Source organism: Felis catus, chromosome B3 (assembly GCF_018350175.1).
Source record: "Felis catus isolate Fca126 chromosome B3, F.catus_Fca126_mat1.0, whole genome shotgun sequence".
Classification (NCBI taxonomy): Eukaryota; Metazoa; Chordata; class Mammalia; order Carnivora; family Felidae; genus Felis; species Felis catus.
The window spans coordinates 13,920,504-13,939,838 of NC_058373.1; the positions used below are offsets into that span (position 1 = coordinate 13,920,504).

Here is a 19,335-nt window from a genome sequence, read left to right on the forward strand (position 1 = left end):
CACAACTGTGACATCATGACCTGAGCCAAATCAAGAATTGGACATTTAACTGACTGAGCCACCAGGGCACCCCTGGTCTATCTGAGTATGTGCTCTGTGAGCCCTTGGAAAGAACATGCATTATGCTATTGTTACATGTTCTATAAATGTCAATCGGATCCTGTTGGTTGATGGTGTTTTTCTATACCCTCAGTGACTTCCTGTCCATGTGTTCCATCAATTGTCAAGAAAGGGATGCAACTCTCCAATTATAATTGTGAATTTATCTGTCTTCCAAGTTTTATCAGTTGATGTTGCATATATTTGGCAACTCTGTTGTTTGGTAAACACTCATTTAGGATTACTAAGTCTTACTTGTGTATTGACCCTTTTATCAGTACATCACCTAATGTTTACATGATATATCTTCTTCCTCCCTTTTATTTCAACCTATCTATAGCTTTATATTTGAAGTGAGTTTCTTGTAGACTCACTTCTACAAGTGGGTTATGTTTTTTTTTAACCCATTCTGTCAATCTGTTTTAATTGGTATATTTGGACCTTTTACATTTAATATAACCATTGATCTGTTAGAACTAAAGTCTGACATCAACTTATTTTTGTTTTCTTTTCTTTTTCGTTTATGTTATTTGTTCTGCTTTCTATAAGTTATTGGCATTTTTATAATTCTATTTTTATTATGTGTTTTTAATGTATCCCGTTGCATAACTTGTTCAGTGGTGGCTGTAGGTATTACACTGTATAGTCATAAATTATCACAATCTACTTTAATACTCTTTTTAGCCATGTGAGTGAAGTGTAAAAGATCGACTCCAAAGTCACCCTTTTATAAAACAGTTGTTAGATAATTCTTCTGTATACATTTAGAACCGTATGAGACAGTCGTAATTTTTCCTTCAACTCTCAAACAGAATTTAGAAAAATCAAGAAGAAAAGAAAAACCAATTATAATTACTCATAGTTTTGCTTACTGAGTTTTTTCTTCCTTTCTGATGACCCAGAAGTCCTTCTGTCATTTCCTTTCTGGTTAGACAACTTCTTTAGCCATTCTTTTAGGGTAGGTCTACTGGCAACACATTTTCTTAGTTTTCTTTCGCTTGAGACTGTCTTTTTCCCCCCACTGTCTTTTGAGGGCTTGTTTTTATTTTCGTTTTGTCTTTAGTTCTCAGAAGTTTGACTATGATGTGTCTTGGTAAGAATGTCATCAAGTTTATCTTGTCTGGAATTTACTCAGCTTCCCAAATCTGAAAGTTTATGTCTTTAGGAAGATTTCAGCCTTTATTTCTTAACTGACATTTTTAGGCCTGCCCTCTTCTTTCTTTCTAGAAGTCTAGTAATGCAAATGTTAGAGCTTTCATAATTGTCCCCCAGGTCCTTGAAGTTCTGTTCATTTTCCCTTTCAGTCTACTCCCTCTCTGTTGTTCATTTTAGGCAGTATATCGTCCTACCTTCCAGCTCACTGATCCTTCCCACTGTCTCCGCCATTTATTTGTTGAGCCCATAACGTTGAGTTTTTGTGTTTTTGTGTCTTTTTCAGCTCAAAAGTTTCTCCATTTGGTTCATTTATATATCTTTTCATGTTTGCTCTGCGCTCCTATTTCTTTGTTGAAGCTTAATATTTTTGTCATTAGTTTCAAGAATGTTTGTAATTGCTCAGGGGAACATTTTTATAATAGCTACTTTAAAATCTTGGTTAGATCATTCTAACGTCTATGTTATTTTGATGTTAGCATGCATCTATTGTCTTTTATTCATTCGATTTGGGTTCTTCCTTGTTCTTAGTGTGATGAGTGATTTTGGATTGAATCCTGAACATTTGGGTAGCATGTTATGAGACTCTGGATCTTATTTAAAGCGCTTCTTTTAACTGGCTTCCTCTGACACCATGCTGGTAGAAGGGTGATGTGTTTCCTCATTACTGCCAGATGGGGTAGATATTCAGCTTCTCCACTGGCTTCTGTTGACATCTGGGAGGGAGAGTGTTGCTCATTACTGTTGGGTGGGCTATTCCAGCTCCCCAGTAGACCTCCAGTGATATTTCCCTGTACTGGAGGGGTAGGAATGCCTGTTACTGCTCTGTATATGACCTTCACCGACGCCACAGGGGTAAGAGCTCTTTGTTGTAGCAGGGATGAAAGTCCCAGCTCCCTACTCAGCCTTCTCTGACATCAGCCAGTTGGTGTCTGTGATGTTTGCTAGGGTAGAATGGTTTTTGTCCAAATGTTTTACGTCTTGTGAGGTTGTCCTTTTCCTGGTCCTTTGGCTAGAGAAAACAGGCTTTTGTTGGGTGTCCTCTTGTCAGTGTTTATTACTATTTTTGAGCTGTTGATATTTTATTTTATTGTATTTTATTTTATTCTATTCTATTATTTATTCATTCATTCATTCATTCATTCACTTTGAGCTGTTGGCTTCTTTAACTCCAGGCCTAATCTATATGACAAAGAAGCAAAAACTTAGAAAACTGACCATTGTGTCATTCCTTGGGTCTTGAGATTCCTGGTCGGTCTGCCTTCTTCTCTTCACCTGAGTCTTCTTATGCCGGTGTTATACATAATCCCCAGGGTTTTCTCTGCACGTAGCACGAGGAGTAAAATAAATAAAATAAAAAAATTTTAACCATTAAAACAAAATGTTTAAAAAGTAGGTGTGGCCCACCTTTCACAGGACCTTTCAAAATAACACAGGGTAAAAACAGAATTACTGATCTTGATAATATTTCAGGAGAAGACAATCTGATTATTGTATTGCTACTATCTATCTTTGGGAGAAAGTTCTTTTCCCACACTGATATGGAGGCTTACACTGAATCAACATTTTCTTTTCTTCTAGAAACTCATATACTGGTTATGGCAAATCTAAAAATGTATTAAAACTCTAAAAAAACAATCCCCTGAGCCCTTCTGTGTTTACACCAAAGTAATTATTGCTCCAGACACCTCCTGAAGCTCTAGAGAGAATCTGGAAGAGGGTGGATGAGCGAATTTTAACCTTTAATTTTCCTCTTTGTATAACTGCATAAGGACCCCTCATTCAGAAGCTGCTAAGACAAATTTACACCTCCCTGGACCTGTCACCTACAGAAAGGACACTTATTCTAAGCACCAAAATAATACCATAGCGAAGTGATGGACTCCACATCTAAGAATGCACGTGATGGTCATCCCAACCACAAAATTCAATCCCTTTTATTGCTGCCGATATTTATTTTACCAAAACTTCACGTTTCCTCCCAATGCAGAATGGCAAGAAGATCTCATGCAAGTTTAATCCAAAATGTTTAAACACGTGGCAAGACAACTGGGTGATGGTGGCAAGACAACTGGGTGATGGTGAAAAGGTCAGGTAACCAATGGGCTGGTTTGTCACAATGGCACGAACGAATTATTTTAAATGATGCTCCTACTAAAGTTTCCAGATGTTTTGGCCACGGGCCAAGATAATGAATATTGCTAATCCACTGGCAAGAACGAGGCTGGCAAGCTAATTCACAGCACTGGAAATCGGGACCCTGGGTTGGGTTGTTGGGAACACACGCGCAGTATGTTTAAACGAAACGTGCTTGTCTCGTCACTGACCCCGACCAAAAATTTGCTGAGGTCCTTGAGAGGAGTATTCACTCTTCATCGTCAGAAAGTAAATCTAAAAAATAAAGATGCCGTATTTTGTTTACTTCTATTCCCTAAAGAGACCTCTTTATACTCATGAAAAGTTTGACGGTCAACCCTTTCGTCCTTTAGAGATTGTCAGTGGAAAAGATTAGAAGAGAGATATCTAAGTGGAAATATACATATATATATATATACCTATATATACATATAATATACATGTGTATACACATATATACATACATATATACATATAATATACATGTGTGTATACATACACATATGTGTATACATACATATGTGTATACATACGTAATATACACACATGTATATTATATGTAGATATATATTAAAAATAAGACTTTGGTGAAGCATTAAAAAGATTCAAATTTTCAACTAACGAGAAATCAAAATGATTGGTATTTGTGTTGTTGTTGCTTCTGCCTGTAATGGTGTTGCTCCAAACGCTCACCGTGTGCCTCTACGTTAGGTGACCCTACCCTATAAAATGCATAGATCACACTGCGTATACTTTCCGAGTTTGTGTTAAACTAGAAAATGTGCGTCCCAGGCCCACCTAGGGGGCACCCGGAAAAAAGTCTAGACATCAGGACGAAGCAACTAAAACTGGGGTAAAAACTCGCCCTTTGGACACAGCGTGGCACCTGCCGCCGTAGATTTCGCAGTCTCGCTTCCCCTTTCACAGACCCACTGACAAGAGGGTATTACAATTTTTGCTGACATCAGTGACCTGGCATCACTGATTTATTCCCTGCTTCGGTTTACAGAGGAATAAACCGGTAATTAATTATATATCAGAACATGAGAATCGACCTGGCAATAATGTACAGGCTAAGAGCGCTCTATTTACATATGTAGGTTATTTAAAATATGTCTTGTTAAATAAATATTTAAAATACCTCCTTATTTCGCTTCATAAACTGTTTGGACTAAGGCTGCAATGCTATCCGCTGCAGAATGTTCGAAAGAGTGCGAGAGTTGCCAAAGATTCTCATCTCTGCCTGACCTGCAAAATTTGTCCTTGTCCGCGCACGCCAGGGCGCACGGAAAGTCTCCTTAAGGAAAACCACAGCATAAAGTCTCTAGGCTGCCACTCAAATCGGTAATATTGGTGGAAACGTGATCCTCGACAAATGATCCAACTTACCTTCATGTTGAGGGCGGGTATGGAGAGCAGAGATCTAGACATAAATTAACCACAATCAACACGACTACGTCGGAGACGGGAGGTTAAGCAGACGGGAAGTAAGAGAAAGGGATGATTTGACAACAAAATATCCGCCCCCCCCCCTCCCGCTCTGGGTCCTCTTCCCTGTGTAAATGTCCAGAATTATTTTTAAAGGCGAACACAATCAAACACAGGACTCAAATCTGTACGGAGCCTCAGGGGCCCAGGGCTCCCCGTAAGAATAGGAGCCCATGTGACCAGGCCAGCAGTCGTGGGAGGGCGAAGCCTTTTGTACCTTGCAGGAAGGCCGTGCTCAAAATCAAGCCGGAGCCCAGCGGGGTCTTGAGCTTGGGTTTGGTGCTCTTTAAAGTTAGCTTTTTTTTTTTTTTTTTTTTTCTTCCTGGAGGACATCTCCGCGTATCTGAAACTGCGGGGGGTTTTCTCCAGAGCACATTTGCTCCCTACAGAACGCGATCACAAACCTATCAACTCCTGGTCCACCAGGGGGAGCACTTCACCAGCACAAAACAAACCTTCCCCAAAGGAAGTCACCGAAGGCGCCGCTTCCTCTCAACTCACGCAGCTTGACGGCGACCCGGATTTTTATCGGCTCTCCGAGCTGTGGCACTCACATACCTAACACTGATTTCCCACGTCCAGCCTCATGCCGGTGGGATAACGTGGGGGGGCTCAGGCGCGGGCACATGACGCACCCAGCAGATTTTGCAGGGGGACTTGAAAATTACTCGTTGTAATTTACAGAAATGCCTTGTTTTCTTATAGGAAATAACTTCGTCCCTGCTTGCACACCGCCTTTCTGTGGGCCAGACCGGTAGATGGATCAAACTACTGATTCTGTATGTATTCAAGCGCAGGAGTGAAATCAGGCACCCGATCGTTAATGTGGCGTGTAAGTGCGCGTGTGTTTGTGAGAGGGAAACAGACGACACACTCCCACAGGTCCTGAAGCCAGGCATCCACCGCCGCTCGCTGATTCTACCAGGCCCTTCTTCAGCAAGGCCTTTGGCTGGAGCCCGGTGGCTGGGAAGGAAAACAGCTGTCAGAGAAAGGACCCGTGTTGATAAGCCGTTTGTGCACACGCTCAGACTTCACCCCCAGCCTGTCCAAACAAAACAGCTGTGGGCGCAGCGGACCTGTGTACGGATCGGAACCCCCAAACCTGCTGAGAAAAAAACAGAGCGTCACAACAGTCTTCCAGTGGCTTCAAAATTCATGGAAGGCATTGCCCTTGGGGAACCGAGTTTTACTTTTCATAAGGGCTTGTTCCTTGGGCTCCTTATCCTCAGCCTCCTTCCAGGCGCCTCTGTTTCTTCCTCTGCTAATAGCCTCCCTGCCGCGGAAGGTGCGGGCTCTGGGATCCACGGCTTTGGCGTCAACGTGGGAATTGGTTGGAAATGCAGAACTTCAGGCCATATCCCAGACCCCCCTGAGTCAGCATCTGCCTTTTCACAAAACCCCTTGGGGTTTGGAGTGTATGTTTCATAGTCGAAACTCGACTCACAGAGACCCTTGTCTTGGGACTGGTCTGCTTTGTTTTTTTTTAATGTTTATTTATTTTTGAGACTGAGAGAGACAGAGCAGGAGTGGGGAGGGTCAGAGAGAGAAGGAGACACAGAATCGGAAGCAGGCTCCAGGCTCCGAGCTGTCAGCACAGAGCCCGACGCGGGGCTCGAACTCACGGACCGTGGTATCGTGACCTGAGCCGAAGTGGGATGCTTAACCGACTGAGCCACCCAGGCGCCCCTGGTCTGCTCTTTTTAGAATAGGCAGATGAGATGCGTAGATGCGTCCCTTTAAATAGGATGAACAGGTGTCACGATTATTACATGGCCTTAGGTTATATGCCACCGACCTCAGAAGCAGCAGCATGGAAAAAGAGGGTTCAGTGTTGAAGGTAAAAACCAACCAAACAAAACCCTCAGCCTCCAATCTTAGCTCTGGCCCTCGGAGCCCTCACTTTCCTCACTGTCCCTGATAGGTATTAACTCCACTGGGAAGGTTAAAGGACCCCCCCCACCCCGACACGTGGAAGATACAGGTGATATTTTTCTTTCCCTTCAGAATCAGGTTTCCCATCGATGACTGTTATCGAGGTATGTGGTTATTAATATTTTTCCCTTTACTATTCTTTTTTTCCTGCTAATTTTTTGCTTGTCTTATTACTTCCGCATAAAACCGGGAGAGAGAAACGGTGAGCCTCCAGTCAGCCTGTATACTTACTCACAAGTTGCTTCGTTGAATAATTCTGGAAAAGGAGAACACTGAAAAAAAAACTAAAATGATCATTTGGGACTTGGGGGGGGGGGATGTTCCGAGACCTATCCTTTTTTTTTATTTTTTATTTTTTTTAAATTTTTTTTTTCAACGTTTATTTATTTTTGGGACAGAGAGAGACAGAGCATGAACGGGGGAGGGGCAGAGAGAGAGGGAGACACAGAATCGGAAACAGGCTCCAGGCTCTGAGCCATCAGCCCAGAGCCCGACGCGGGGCTTGAACTCACGGACCACGAGATCGTGACCTGGCTGAAGTCGGACGCTTAACCGACTGCGCCACCCAGGCGCCCCCCGAGACCTATCCTTAATGCTGCTATATCAAGGATATCAAGGGTGATTGAAGGAGGGGAATCATTCTAGAGAAGGAAAAAGAAAATACCCATGAAATTCCCTAAAAATGAAGAAGGGACAGGCTAGGTCCCAACAAACACATCTGTTAATACTATCATGGGAGCATTGTCGCAGCTGGATGGAATTACTGACAGGTGTTTGTGTTGTAGTATTAATGACATATTGTCTGTATTTCTCTGAAGAATGGGACTTAAGGAACAGCATTCTGTGTCGCTCATTTCTTTCTGGTCTTTTGTATTATTTTTTGGCCAATTCTGGAATGTGATATACTGGATTTTGGCACAAATTCACTAGAAGGTCAACCTCACCCGTTTACCTGCTGCTTGGTCACTAAATTGGCTGTCATTTCTTCTGAAGAAAACATCGGGGCGGAAGAGAGACAACAGGGGGCTTATTTTCTTCCCGAGTAGAGGTTTAACGTGGCCAACGAGAGAGAAAGCGGTCCGAATCTGATGTCCCAGTTTCCCTTGGGCCTGGCTGTCCAGGACATCCAGATCCTTCACACAAAAAAAGAGATCTCAGAGACAGCCCCTCAAGAAGGTCCCGGGTGAGGGTGTGGGGACCGAGGGGTATGACCACCCTGTTGACTTGCAGCAAGGGAACCCATCCCCAGAGAGTTTTTGACAGCTTCCCCCAAAGATCCTCTGTCCTGCCCTTCCAGATGGTTTTCCTCCTACTGTCTTCTTCTCTAGAACCTCCTGTTCAGTCTTCAGAGGAAATAGCTACATTCCAAAGAACGAACTGGAGAGAAGTAGACACTTCTCATTCCAGACCCACATCAAAGCAACCTATAGATTTAATAGAGTATAAATGACAGGGTTAGGTACTCCCCTTCCCTAAACGAACCTCACTGTTTAATTCTGTTGGCCACACAATTTCATTAACGCTCTATGTATATTCCAGGGCATCGCATTTATTCTATTTGAACTTCCGAATATCCAGTGGAAGTTGAAAGAAAGTCCACGTGATGTCCCGCCGCCTCCCCAGTTTCTGCTGCAAGCTTCTGTGAGACCTAGCAGTGGGAATGCTACATGATCGTGAGAATGTCTGATTTAGGGGCGCCTGGGTGGCTCATCCCGAAGGACGAGCACCGCTGCGGCAGGTGATTTAGATACACGAATTCCGTGACTTGGAGGCTCTTTGCTTCTCAAGAACACAGATCTTTCAGTACCTCCTGGGTTTCTTAATTTTTACAACCATCATCAAGGAAGAAAAAGTTCTTTTCTTTCCTGTCAAGCGTTAATATACAAGCTGAATAATTAGCGTGAGTTATCACCGCTCTTGTTTAAAGCCGTGTAGCCACGTTCACAAGTATCAAAGTACTTTGCGAGATGAAAACAGCCTCAGACACGTAGGAGTGAAGTATTGCCAACCTCGAGGAGAGAAAAGAAAATGTCTTTCATTCTTTCATTCCATCTCTGGACCAGATTTCTTTGGAGAGGAATTTGTACTGGAATGGGGTAAAAATAGGGAAAGTCTGAATGTACCCCACAACTGGTTTTCTGGGGGAAAAAAAAGCTACACGTGGAGAGGGTTTGGGGGACGAAGTTCTTCTGTCGTCCCTGTAAGATCATCGCATCTGCAAAGGAAAAGAGACAGATTCGAAAAAAAGACTGGTTCTCACGGACAATCTCATGGTCAAGAAGTGACTGTCTGTGGCTCCAATCCCGGTGCTTTCTATCCCAGACTTAGTTACAAAATCTCTGCAAGACAGAGGCAAGAGAAAGTTCAGAAAAGCGAAGGATCCTCGGGAAGAAACCAAACTTGCATTCTGAGGAAGTTTATTACCAGAGCAGAGTTTTCCGATGCGGAATAAATCGCTCCCTGTCAATTTCCCCGTGAAATCTTCACGTGATACTAAACCCACAGGACGTGTCCCTTGCTGAGTGATGATAAACAATAACAGATTATGTATTCTAAAATACTCTTAAAAGGAGGTGTCCTGGATACGAGTTAGATGAAATCCTTTAAATTTAAATAAATTTCTCACAGGAATATTTGCCTTACTTTTCCATATATATGCCTCACTTTTCAGGGGGTGTTTTGTTTTGTTTTGTTTTGTTAATGCAAAAGCACCATTGAAATATACCACCACAGGGTCTTTCAACCCTAACGCAGTTGATATCTGGGGCCAGATAACTAATTCTTTGTGGTGACGGGCCGTCCTGTACATCATTGGATGTTTATGAACATCGCTAACCCCTGCCCACCGGATGCCTCCTGGAAGCATCCTCCCCGTACCCGGCTGGGACCATTGAAAATATCTGTGGACGCTGCCAAACGTCCCTGGGGCCGAAAGCGACCTGGGCCGAGAACCACTCACTGCGTTGCTGCTTTGCTAAACCGATGCCGAACATTCTACGGCAAACTATCATTCTGTGGAAAACTGTATAACAACCCTCGTGTCTTAATTACTTTGCTGTTTGGCGTTGCTGAGCCTAGGCTTGTGATCCATCTTTGAGAGAACATGGGCCGGTTTTATGGGGCTTGGTCAGCTCCTTAAAAACATACCCCGACAGCTGCTGAGGCAAGTTGCTTGTCAAATTCCGGACGGGTTGTACAGCCCCCCGGCCCTGTCGTCTCGAGGAGAAAACCAGGATACTACTAGCTGTTCTTACAAAGTAAAAACAACTCACCGGGATAGCAGGTTAAATGTCCTGACCTTGTGAAGTAGCCTCAAGGAGCAAAATCAAGCAAAGTAGTAACACAACAAGTACGGGCGAGGTTGCACAATTATTAACCATTAAGCGACACTGGCCTGATGCGTAAGTGTACTTTGCTCTTCTGAAAAGGGTTCAAGCGCGCCCCTACCCAGTCTCAAGGATGAACTTCAGAGTCCGCCACAGAACAATACAGCGCTCGTCTCAAGAAACGCCTTTGTTCCGGGAACACGTGTTTTGAAACTCAGCCCCCAAAGGAACAGCACACTCGGTTTCCCAGGGAACCTTGGTGAATCGACAGGGTGCGCGGTCTAACCGGACAGGTGTTTTGGAAAACGCCTTTGCCCTGAAAGACGGAACACGGGGTAGATGTACCTGTGGGAGGACCCGCTGCCGTGGGCTCACGGGTCTCCCGAGAAACAGCGAAATCAGGTCGTAAACGTGAGGATTGGGGTCACATGGAGGCTGGCTTCCCCAAAATAGCAGTAGCCGATTCGCAGCCGGCCGAAGGGCTGGACCCAATCAATGCCACCGTGCCTGGGCGGTCGCCGAGCCCAGGACAGGGCGCGCGGTGACGTTTACCAGAGGATGCAGCAAGTAGGGCAGGCATTGGGAACAGAACACCAACCTGACATCTTTGTGTTGATTAAGCTGCATCACATGGCACTCACTGGCCTAAAAGGTGTGCGTGATGTGTCACGGGATACGGGGATGTGTAAGAGAAGGTAACGGAGGCAGATCCAATCATTCACACAAACAAAGACTTCTTTCTTCAGCCCTTTGAAAGGGTCTTTGGACACAGTTCCCTTGTGTAGCCATCACTAAGCCCTCTTCTCTCGGAATTGTGACTGACCCTTGCTCCCGGCTACCCTCGGAGTAACTTCTCCCCTTTCCCGTGTGGTACGTGACCTATTTTACAGGACTTTCACCAGGCGTTGCTCTAGTTACCTCCAACATTAACCCGAACAAAGGCAAGACCAGCTTGAGGCGGTCGAGGCGCTCATGCCCCATGCCAGGGGCTTTGTGTTGGGGGGTGCCCACTTGTGAAAGGCTGGTCGTTACGTCTTCTTCCCCCCCCCCACATTCTCTGGACTGAGCCCGGGCTTACATAAATCCTTTCATTTGAAACAAATGTGTGGAAAGAAAAGAAAACTGTCTTCAACCTGCAAAGCTTTGATTGCTGGGTAGAATTTGACAAGCTCTTCGAGGTGAGGCCACGAGAGCCCAGAACCTAGTGAAGACGAGGCATGAAAACTCACAAAAATCTATTCTGACTTTCTGTCAAAAGAATCAGAACCTGGACGCGGGCCAGACATGCTGTGGCCGTGGGCCTGTGTGAAGGACAAGGTCATCTCCTACTTAAGATGTCTTCAAAATCGGACAGTTTTTACCTGTTAATACAAGCTATGATGGTTTTTGCGGCATAGGGTAGGGAGCCTTTATTTGTTGGTCAAATCAGCCTTTTTTCTTATGTGTCATTATTACAGTGCCTTGGATGCCAAATCGGAGTCTGAAGCCCAAATACCAAATATTCTGCGGTCGGAAGAAGGATTTTCTTTTAATAATTAAAATTAAAAAAATAATTTACAAGAGCAATGAACAAGAAGCCTTTGAGTTCTCTTATCGAATGACAGCAATAACACCAAAGACGTCTCCGTCACAATTTTATTATTTTCTTCCGCACTATAGGACAGAGCTGGGTTTAAGGAACTAACAATCTCTTGTCGGTCGCTATCTTGCCTGTGTTTGTCATGGATCAAAAGGGGGCCAGGTGTGAACTCACAGTGAGACAAATCTATCATTTCTCCTGGATAAAACAACCCCAGTGTAGTTCTGTGGCTATGTGAGTAGTCCATAAGATTTATGCCCCTTCAAAATATCATCTCAAAGCAAGGGAATTTGTTGTTCATACACCAATGAACTTTCTTCTTTTTCCAATTGAATCCATCACTGTGGGTGTATTGATTTCAGTTTCCTTCCCTCAGCATGCCCTTCCTTTCTTTTTTGAAGTAATCCTCCTTGAAATTTGTAGTAAAAATGGAATTCATCATGTTCCCTCCTTGGATCCACTGGTCTTGGAACTGAACTCTCTGCTTGAACACAGACGTCCCGGAGAGTCAGGATTTGAACTTCTGTTTCTGGGCTGGGAACCGTCTCAGTCATAGCCTAAGCTAATAAATGATTTAGGGTTTGTGGAATCCTTTCTTTTTTTCTCTTTAAACTAATCTCAGAACAATACTCGATCGTAAGGTCATTGTCAACAGCTTGCTCAATTTGTCCTGTTAGAGAACCGTTCTTCCCAAGCTTGGCCAGCTGCAATTTCTTCACTTTAATGTGCTGCCACATGGATCAGCCTTGGAATTCAGTCTGGCCTTGCATTTCAGCTGACTTTATAATTTAAATATAATTGCTGATGCGCTTTCAAGAAAAAAAAAAAAGAAACTTCAGGAAATTGCAAATGCTTATTTTAGTTTAGAACGGCAACGGTATTTTATGTTGGGAGAATAGTAGCATGACTTCTGGAAAAACGCACGTTCATCATCCTCTATAATCCAGGACTCGTTAGCAGGTTTAGTCTGGAGATAAAGTTTCAGAGAGCGTTCTATTTATTTTGGAGACTCCAAGGTGCCTAAAGTGGGTTTGTGGCATAACAGGTGAAAAGGGCAGCCAGCAGTCTCTGTTCTAGTCCCAGACTTGACCTTGACTCATAAGATAGCCATCCTTGTTCTCCCTTCATGCATCCCTTCACTACCTACCTATAAGATGTAACAGTATGTCCCAGGCATCACTGGGCTCTGGTAGGGAGTCCTAGACAACTGCAGCCCCGTCCTCCCTGGGAGTCCGTATCATGGCTTCTCGAATCATCCTCACAGTTCGGGGGCATCCCAAGACTGGCCACTGGTGAATGGATGGTGCCTCTTGTCCCCTACCAGTCTACATCTCCCACCTGGTGGTCGTGCTAAAGCACACATCCTGCTATCCCTGTGTGTGCAGGATTAAGACCAAACCCCTAGGCATGGCGTTCAAGGCTAATCTACACGTTCCTTTCAGGGCGCTCACTCTGCGTTTAGCCACTCAGAGTTGCTTAACTTGCCCTGACCTTGTTCTCTTCTCTCGCACCTTCAAGTCCCTCCACGTACACTTCCAGCTACTTTAAATGCCCTTCCCTGTTTCTTAGCCTGATACTGGAATCCATACATTTCAATATCTGTAGAGCTACGTCTCCTTACTTCACTGAACCCCTTGAGTCCTGAGGGAGGGACTAGTGGCTTTGCCTTCGTCGTTCCCTGGTCCTTTTACACCTAGCTTTTACCGCTCTGTGCTCATTAGTTGACTTGTCTCTGTTCCCCCATCTAACTCCTGGAGATCATGACCTTCTTAAAGCAAGAACCTGGCGGCACCTGGGTGGCTCAGGCAGTTGAGCGGCCGACTTCGGCTCAGGTCACGATCTCGAGGTTCGTGAGTTCGAGCCCCGTGTCAGGCTCTGTGCTGATGGTTCAGAGCCCGGAGCCTGCTTCGGATTCTGTGTCTCCCTCTCTGTCTCCCTCTCCCCCACTAGTGCTCTCTCTCTCTCAAAAAAAATATAAATAAACATTAAAAAAAAATTAAAGCAAGACCTGAGTCCTATAGGTTTTTGGCCCCATCCCATATTGCTCCACAAGTATGCAAGGCAGGAAGAAAGACAGAAGGGAGTGAAGGAAGATGGCTATGTATGTCTCACAGATCTATTTGGATTTAACAGGTCCAAATGGGACATCTCAATTCTTTCCAGCCCCCTGTCCTCGCACCGTATTGCAGTCTTTCCTTGGCCTCCTCTGTTTCAAGCACCCAACTGTGCTTTATACCTGCAGGTCTCCGTTGGGTCTCCCTTTCCCCTTCCATGGCCGATCCCTGTCTAATCTGTCCTTCAGGCCCAACCCAGTGTGGACTCTCCCCCATCCTCTACTGTCACGTCTTCCCTTCCTAGGCACCAGGCACAAGAACTTCCAACAACCTCTCCTCTTCTTCCCACCTCGTGACCTCCTACGCTTATGATAACCTTAATGTTCTTCCTCCACACCCCCTCGACTAGATCCTTCTCATCCGTTGTACTTCAGTTTAAGCACTACAGCCTCAGAGACCTTCATCTCACTTCCGTATCCAAGTCGTCACCTCCTTGGCATTCTTACTCTCCTCCAGCTTTTTCTTGTTCCCCGCAAAGTAATCTGCTTACACATGGGTCCACGCAACCCTGACATGGCAGTGTAGTTACGAGTGGGTTTTCTTCACATCTCTTTTTCTCTCCTGATGAAGGGCGGCCACGAGGAGACATACTCGCTCATGGAACTCGCTTGCTTTGGGAGGATAGAGCTCCAACACTATGTGCAGCTTTCTACTAGCCTTCCTTTATAAAATTAAACAATTCAAAAAGTGTCACAAGCCTAGATCCTAAAGAGTAAAAATGCCCCCGTAAAACAACAGCTAATTAATAGGCAAAATCAAAACATGTAGCACTCTCCTAAAGTCCACCAATGGGAAATGATGCAGATCCTATTAACAAAGTGTTAAGTAATTAAAATTCAGCATGAAGAAGGAGAAACGGTAAACTTCTAATGACAACTAAAGACCCTCTACTTAAAATTCCATAATTACACCAGCCCAAGCAATCGTTTCTCTTTGAAACTTTTCCAATTGGCTTTACCTTTGATTCCATCTCATGACAAAACATTATGGCTAAAATTACGTATGCATATAAAATTGTATAATCATGCGATCGTATGACACGCATACATTGTGCTGATTCGATATGTATTAGTGTTGATAAATATGATTATCGATAAATATGATACACACAGATATTAGTGTTGATTTGAAATCACATGTCAAATGGGTGCCGGGTACAAAAGAAACTGCATCTTTATTTATCAGGATTTCTTGCGCTCAGCTTGGGAAGGGCTCTGGACATTTCCGACTGTTGATGCCTTAACGAAACTGAGATGCTCTTGAGAATGCCAGATGGTCCAATCACGGGAATGTAAAGAGAGGATCTCCTTTCGGGTTTTTAGTGCCCGTTAGAAGTTCACCTACTACCCTTTTTGTATGCTACATTTTGTATCATTACAACACCTCCAAAATAGGGTCTGGATTGTTTCTCACTGGTACGCCTCAGGAGAGGGCAACAAGGCGGAATTTTATTTAGTAACCGCTATGTGTTCTGGGGCATTGTTCTCTTCGGGAACGTAGGCTTCTTGACAGAGTTATTGAATTCTCCCATTTAAAGAAAAAAAAAAAAGAATGTTTTTCAAAGCATGTTAGATCTCATGATTTGATGATGAATTCATGAGACAACAATTCAGACTATTAGAAAAATATTCCAGCTGGGAAATAACACCTCGAGGGAAGAGGGAGAAGTCCCACTGCTTGAGTCAGTTGGGTTTGGATGAAACTCGGGTGGGGGGAGGAACAGAGAGACCCAGCCAAAGGAAGCTAGCTCTGCATAACCCAACATGGTATTTCCATCTCTAATTTCTGAGTCTGTGGCTCTTGTGGGAATTTTTCAACCCATAAAGCGTGCCCTTTTTCTGTCCCTGCTAACGGCCTAAGGAAATAAACACTCATAAATACATGAAGTTCCTAAAGATAAGATCTGAATATCAGCTTCTCTCTCTCTCTCTCTCTCTCTCTCTCTCTCTCTCTCTCTTTCTCTGTCTCTGTTTGTTACCTGGCAAAAAGTGTTTTACCATCAGAGTGTATTGGTCACGTGATCTCTTTGAGTTGGTCTTTTCCCCGCTTCACCCTGGACATCAGAACTCTGGTCATTCGATTCTTTTAAACGTTCTGATGCCTAAGTACCCTGTGCTAAGTCATTAAGAAGAAGGAAGAATTCCACGCTGGAGTTGTCGGAAAGGCTTTGCTTAAAGAAGCAGGGCTGAAGAAGGGGAATGTGTAACCATGAGAAACGAACGGTGTGGACATTGTGGACGAGGGCCAGTCAGTAGAGGCAAAGGGGCTGCAGCCTGAACACTTCCTGTGACATTCTTTATTGCCCCGGATTTAAATTCTCTACCTTTGTGCCCACCACTAGGCTCTCTGTGAATGGTGCACGTCGCTATTAACTCTCGTTTTTTCTCGTGCCTGAGGCATCTCTTGCCGTAACATGACACACAACTTCGGGCATGCTGGGCATGCCCAGTGTGTGAATGAATGTACATCAGAACGGTTCCACCTCCAGAATCGCCACAAACTCCTGCTCTCAAACCGCAGTCTCCCCTCTCCTGCCCATTCCCATCTCTACAGGACAAGTACCTTTTCCTTATGACCCCCTTTTTCCAATTTCTAGTCTCCCGGGCTATCTTCCTTTGCCTCTTGCTTTGCCCCATAGTCAGACGTTGCAACATTACCCTTTCTGGCACTCAAGGTTGTTTTTGTTTGTTTGATTGGTTGGTTGTTTTTGGGCTTTGTTTTTTTGCATCCTTGTCATTCACCACACTCTTGTACCCCTCCTCACCCTGAGTTTACGAGCCCATGTGTCTCTGCATCCCAGCTCTCAAGCTCCCTGCTCATCCTGGTTGTGATACTGGCTTCTCTAATGTTTCTAGCAACATTGCAGTTACTTCTTGTTCACACTTCCACAGCAAAGAATCCAAAAATATAACCCCATGCTTTAATAGTTTCCCTTAGTCTCAGAAAGAGACCTCACTGCTGACATGTTGAGAAGAGAGTGACCACCTCGTTTGCACACCATCATTCTTCCATTTCCTCACCACTGTTGTTTCCTTCTCCCAGCAAATCCAATACTACAAGGCGCTCCAAGAAATCTGGGTTCCACGCTCAAATAAGTTTAGAAACTATGACCTGCCACGGCCTCGTTTGGGATATTTACGAGACGAATCCAGCCCATTAAAGGTGGTAAAGAACCTTGTTCACCTTAGTTTAACTTAGAATCCCCTAAATGTTTTTGAACACACAACCCGGTGTTTTTTTTTCCCTTTGAGTAACACGCATTAACACTACAACACTCTTGAGATAATGGAACAGACTTTGGATTACTGCCTTTGCATATATCATGTCCAAGTTCTTACGATCAAATCGATAAGTAAACAAACTAAACCCTCCACAGTGTTGATAACCCTCACGAATGTGTCTTCTCAATTCTCCTTCCTTATACCACTCTGCTGACTGAGACAAGGTCTTAGTCTCTAAACCCCTTGATGGAATTCTCTTCACTTTATGTAGCTACCTCTCACGTGTAGACATCTCATCTGTAGCTCTAGTCTCAAACTCCATCCTATGTTATAATGCTCTATTTCTGATTGTGTGCTTAAAATCTCCACTGGGTGACCTCTTATAGCCCCAAGCTAAATATGTCTATTTCCCAGCCCATCACAGCAGTCAACTCCCACCTGGAACCTGCTCTTGGTCAATGGCACCAGGATCTTGTTTGTCCTGATGCCTATCATTTGAATTGTATAAGAAAGGGTAGAAATGAGCATTTTCTTCCAAATCAGATGCACCTGGAGTTTAGTTCGGGCTGTGATTTACTCATTGTTCCAGCTTCCAGATCTTCATCTATCAAATAATGACAAGAAGAAACAGCCCTTACCCATAGAGGTCTTGTGAGCTTAGTGGATACTTCATGAATGCAGTGTCTTTTCCCCTTGAAATACCGCATAGATCCATTTCTCCTTTCTGTTCCTCTTTCCCTCCTAGTTTAGACCTCGATAATCACTTAATAATCCTAATATTTGTTTTTAGGACTTTAATATCTTTCTTCCCGCCATATTCACTATGCACAGTTATCCTGCCCATATATTAAAAATAAATATGGAATTATGCACAGTTATATCGTTATACTGTAATGATAAAATCCTTAGAGGAAGAGACGACATGTATATAAAATATAGTCTTTCCATCATACAGTGAGAAAGTTATGTTTTATTTCGCTGGGTACTTGGGGCCATAATTTGACTTAAGCTATAACAAAATCTTTGGAACCATGGGGACCTTTAGAATAGAATTTTGCTAAGTGCATTTCCCATTGTCTCCTGGGAGCTGAAAGAACTGAGGAATGTGGTTTAAGACAAGAGTATATCATCCTGTCAATGTTCCTGATTGTTTTACCAACTCAACTTTTATATACATGGCCACCACCCAAAACAGGAGAGAAAAAACAAAAATGACAGTGGCTGAGAGATATAGAATTCCCTTCTAACTGCACAACTTGGCATTTAAAAAATATTTATAATTTACAAGAATAAACAATGAGGTAATGGTCCATAGGGTGCTCTGTGGCCAATTTGGACTTAAAACAGTGGTGGGTCACTGTCAAATATTTCAAGTTCATATTCAATTTGGAACATGACCAAGGCATTCAAAAGAATAGACGGAGTTTTTCAAACCACCGGAGATGGGAAATGTGAGCTGGAAATCTCATGTGCCTTCATGGTGTTCTCGATTCTCTTGGTTTAAGGCAGAAACGAGCAATTAAGTTTAAGTCAAACATTTTACATTACTAAAAACTAAACCGATGGGTATTGACTTTATTGTCCTCATTAAGCCCGCCGCCTTTCTAAAGTTCACGGTCATTTTTATAAAAGCGACTGCACGATCTGTGTTAATTTAATTCTAACTGATCCATTCTTGTGCATGGTAAACAATAGAACTTCTGCAGTTGCCCAAATAGCCTCTCAATAGAATGGTCCAGCTGATTCCTCAGTTGTAGAAGTGGTTTGAAATGGCCCCTCTCCCACCTTGTTTTTGTCCTTCAGGCCTTAGAAACAAAAGCATACTTTTCTCAGTTCTTTATAGTTAGTTAAAGTGCTGTGCCCGGTTGGGAGGGAAATCACACCTCATTTGGTTTGGGTACATTAAGGTTGGGTCTACACAACTGGAGGTGAAATGGAGCAAGGCTGAAAAATATAGTTAGCCTGATTTTCTGGAAAAAAGTGGATGTTGTGTCACCAGGACAATGGTGGGGGTGGCACCTCCGGGTCCATGCCGTCTGTCTTGGTGGTGACAATGAACCGTGGCAAGTCAAATCGCCTGAAATCTTTTGGGGTCGCTATGAATTAACCGAGATGGTTAAAACGTGCAACCTAATACTTTCCATCATGTGAATCACAGAGAGAAAATTTTAGTATATTAAGATAATCTCATCTAGGCTTCCATTTGCCATAAGTTTGAAAACATGTGCCCCAACCTTGGAGCTCGTTACTTTTTCCATGCATTACCATTTTTGTTTTGTGTTGTTTTA

General features: G+C 43.6%; 1 protein-coding gene and 1 long non-coding RNA gene across 2 annotated transcripts; one reads left to right on the plus strand and one right to left on the minus strand.

Annotated features, from left to right (window-relative positions):
• Positions 1-792: 792 nt before the first annotated feature.
• Positions 793-4,970, minus strand: LOC123385823. Its single transcript, XR_006598898.1, has 2 exons — positions 4,777-4,970; positions 793-2,572 (listed from the first exon to the last, which is right to left on the minus strand). It is a non-coding gene; the product is annotated as an uncharacterized LOC123385823 (long non-coding RNA).
• Positions 4,971-5,161: 191 nt separating this feature from the next.
• LOC123385822 lies at positions 5,162-7,110 on the plus strand. Its single transcript, XM_045058865.1, has 2 exons — positions 5,162-5,467; positions 5,581-7,110. The coding sequence occupies exons 1-2, from the start codon at positions 5,462-5,464 to the stop codon at positions 6,301-6,303; spliced, it is 729 nt and encodes a 242-aa protein (XP_044914800.1). The 5' UTR covers positions 5,162-5,461; the 3' UTR covers positions 6,304-7,110.
• The last annotated feature ends 12,225 nt before the right edge of the window (positions 7,111-19,335 follow it).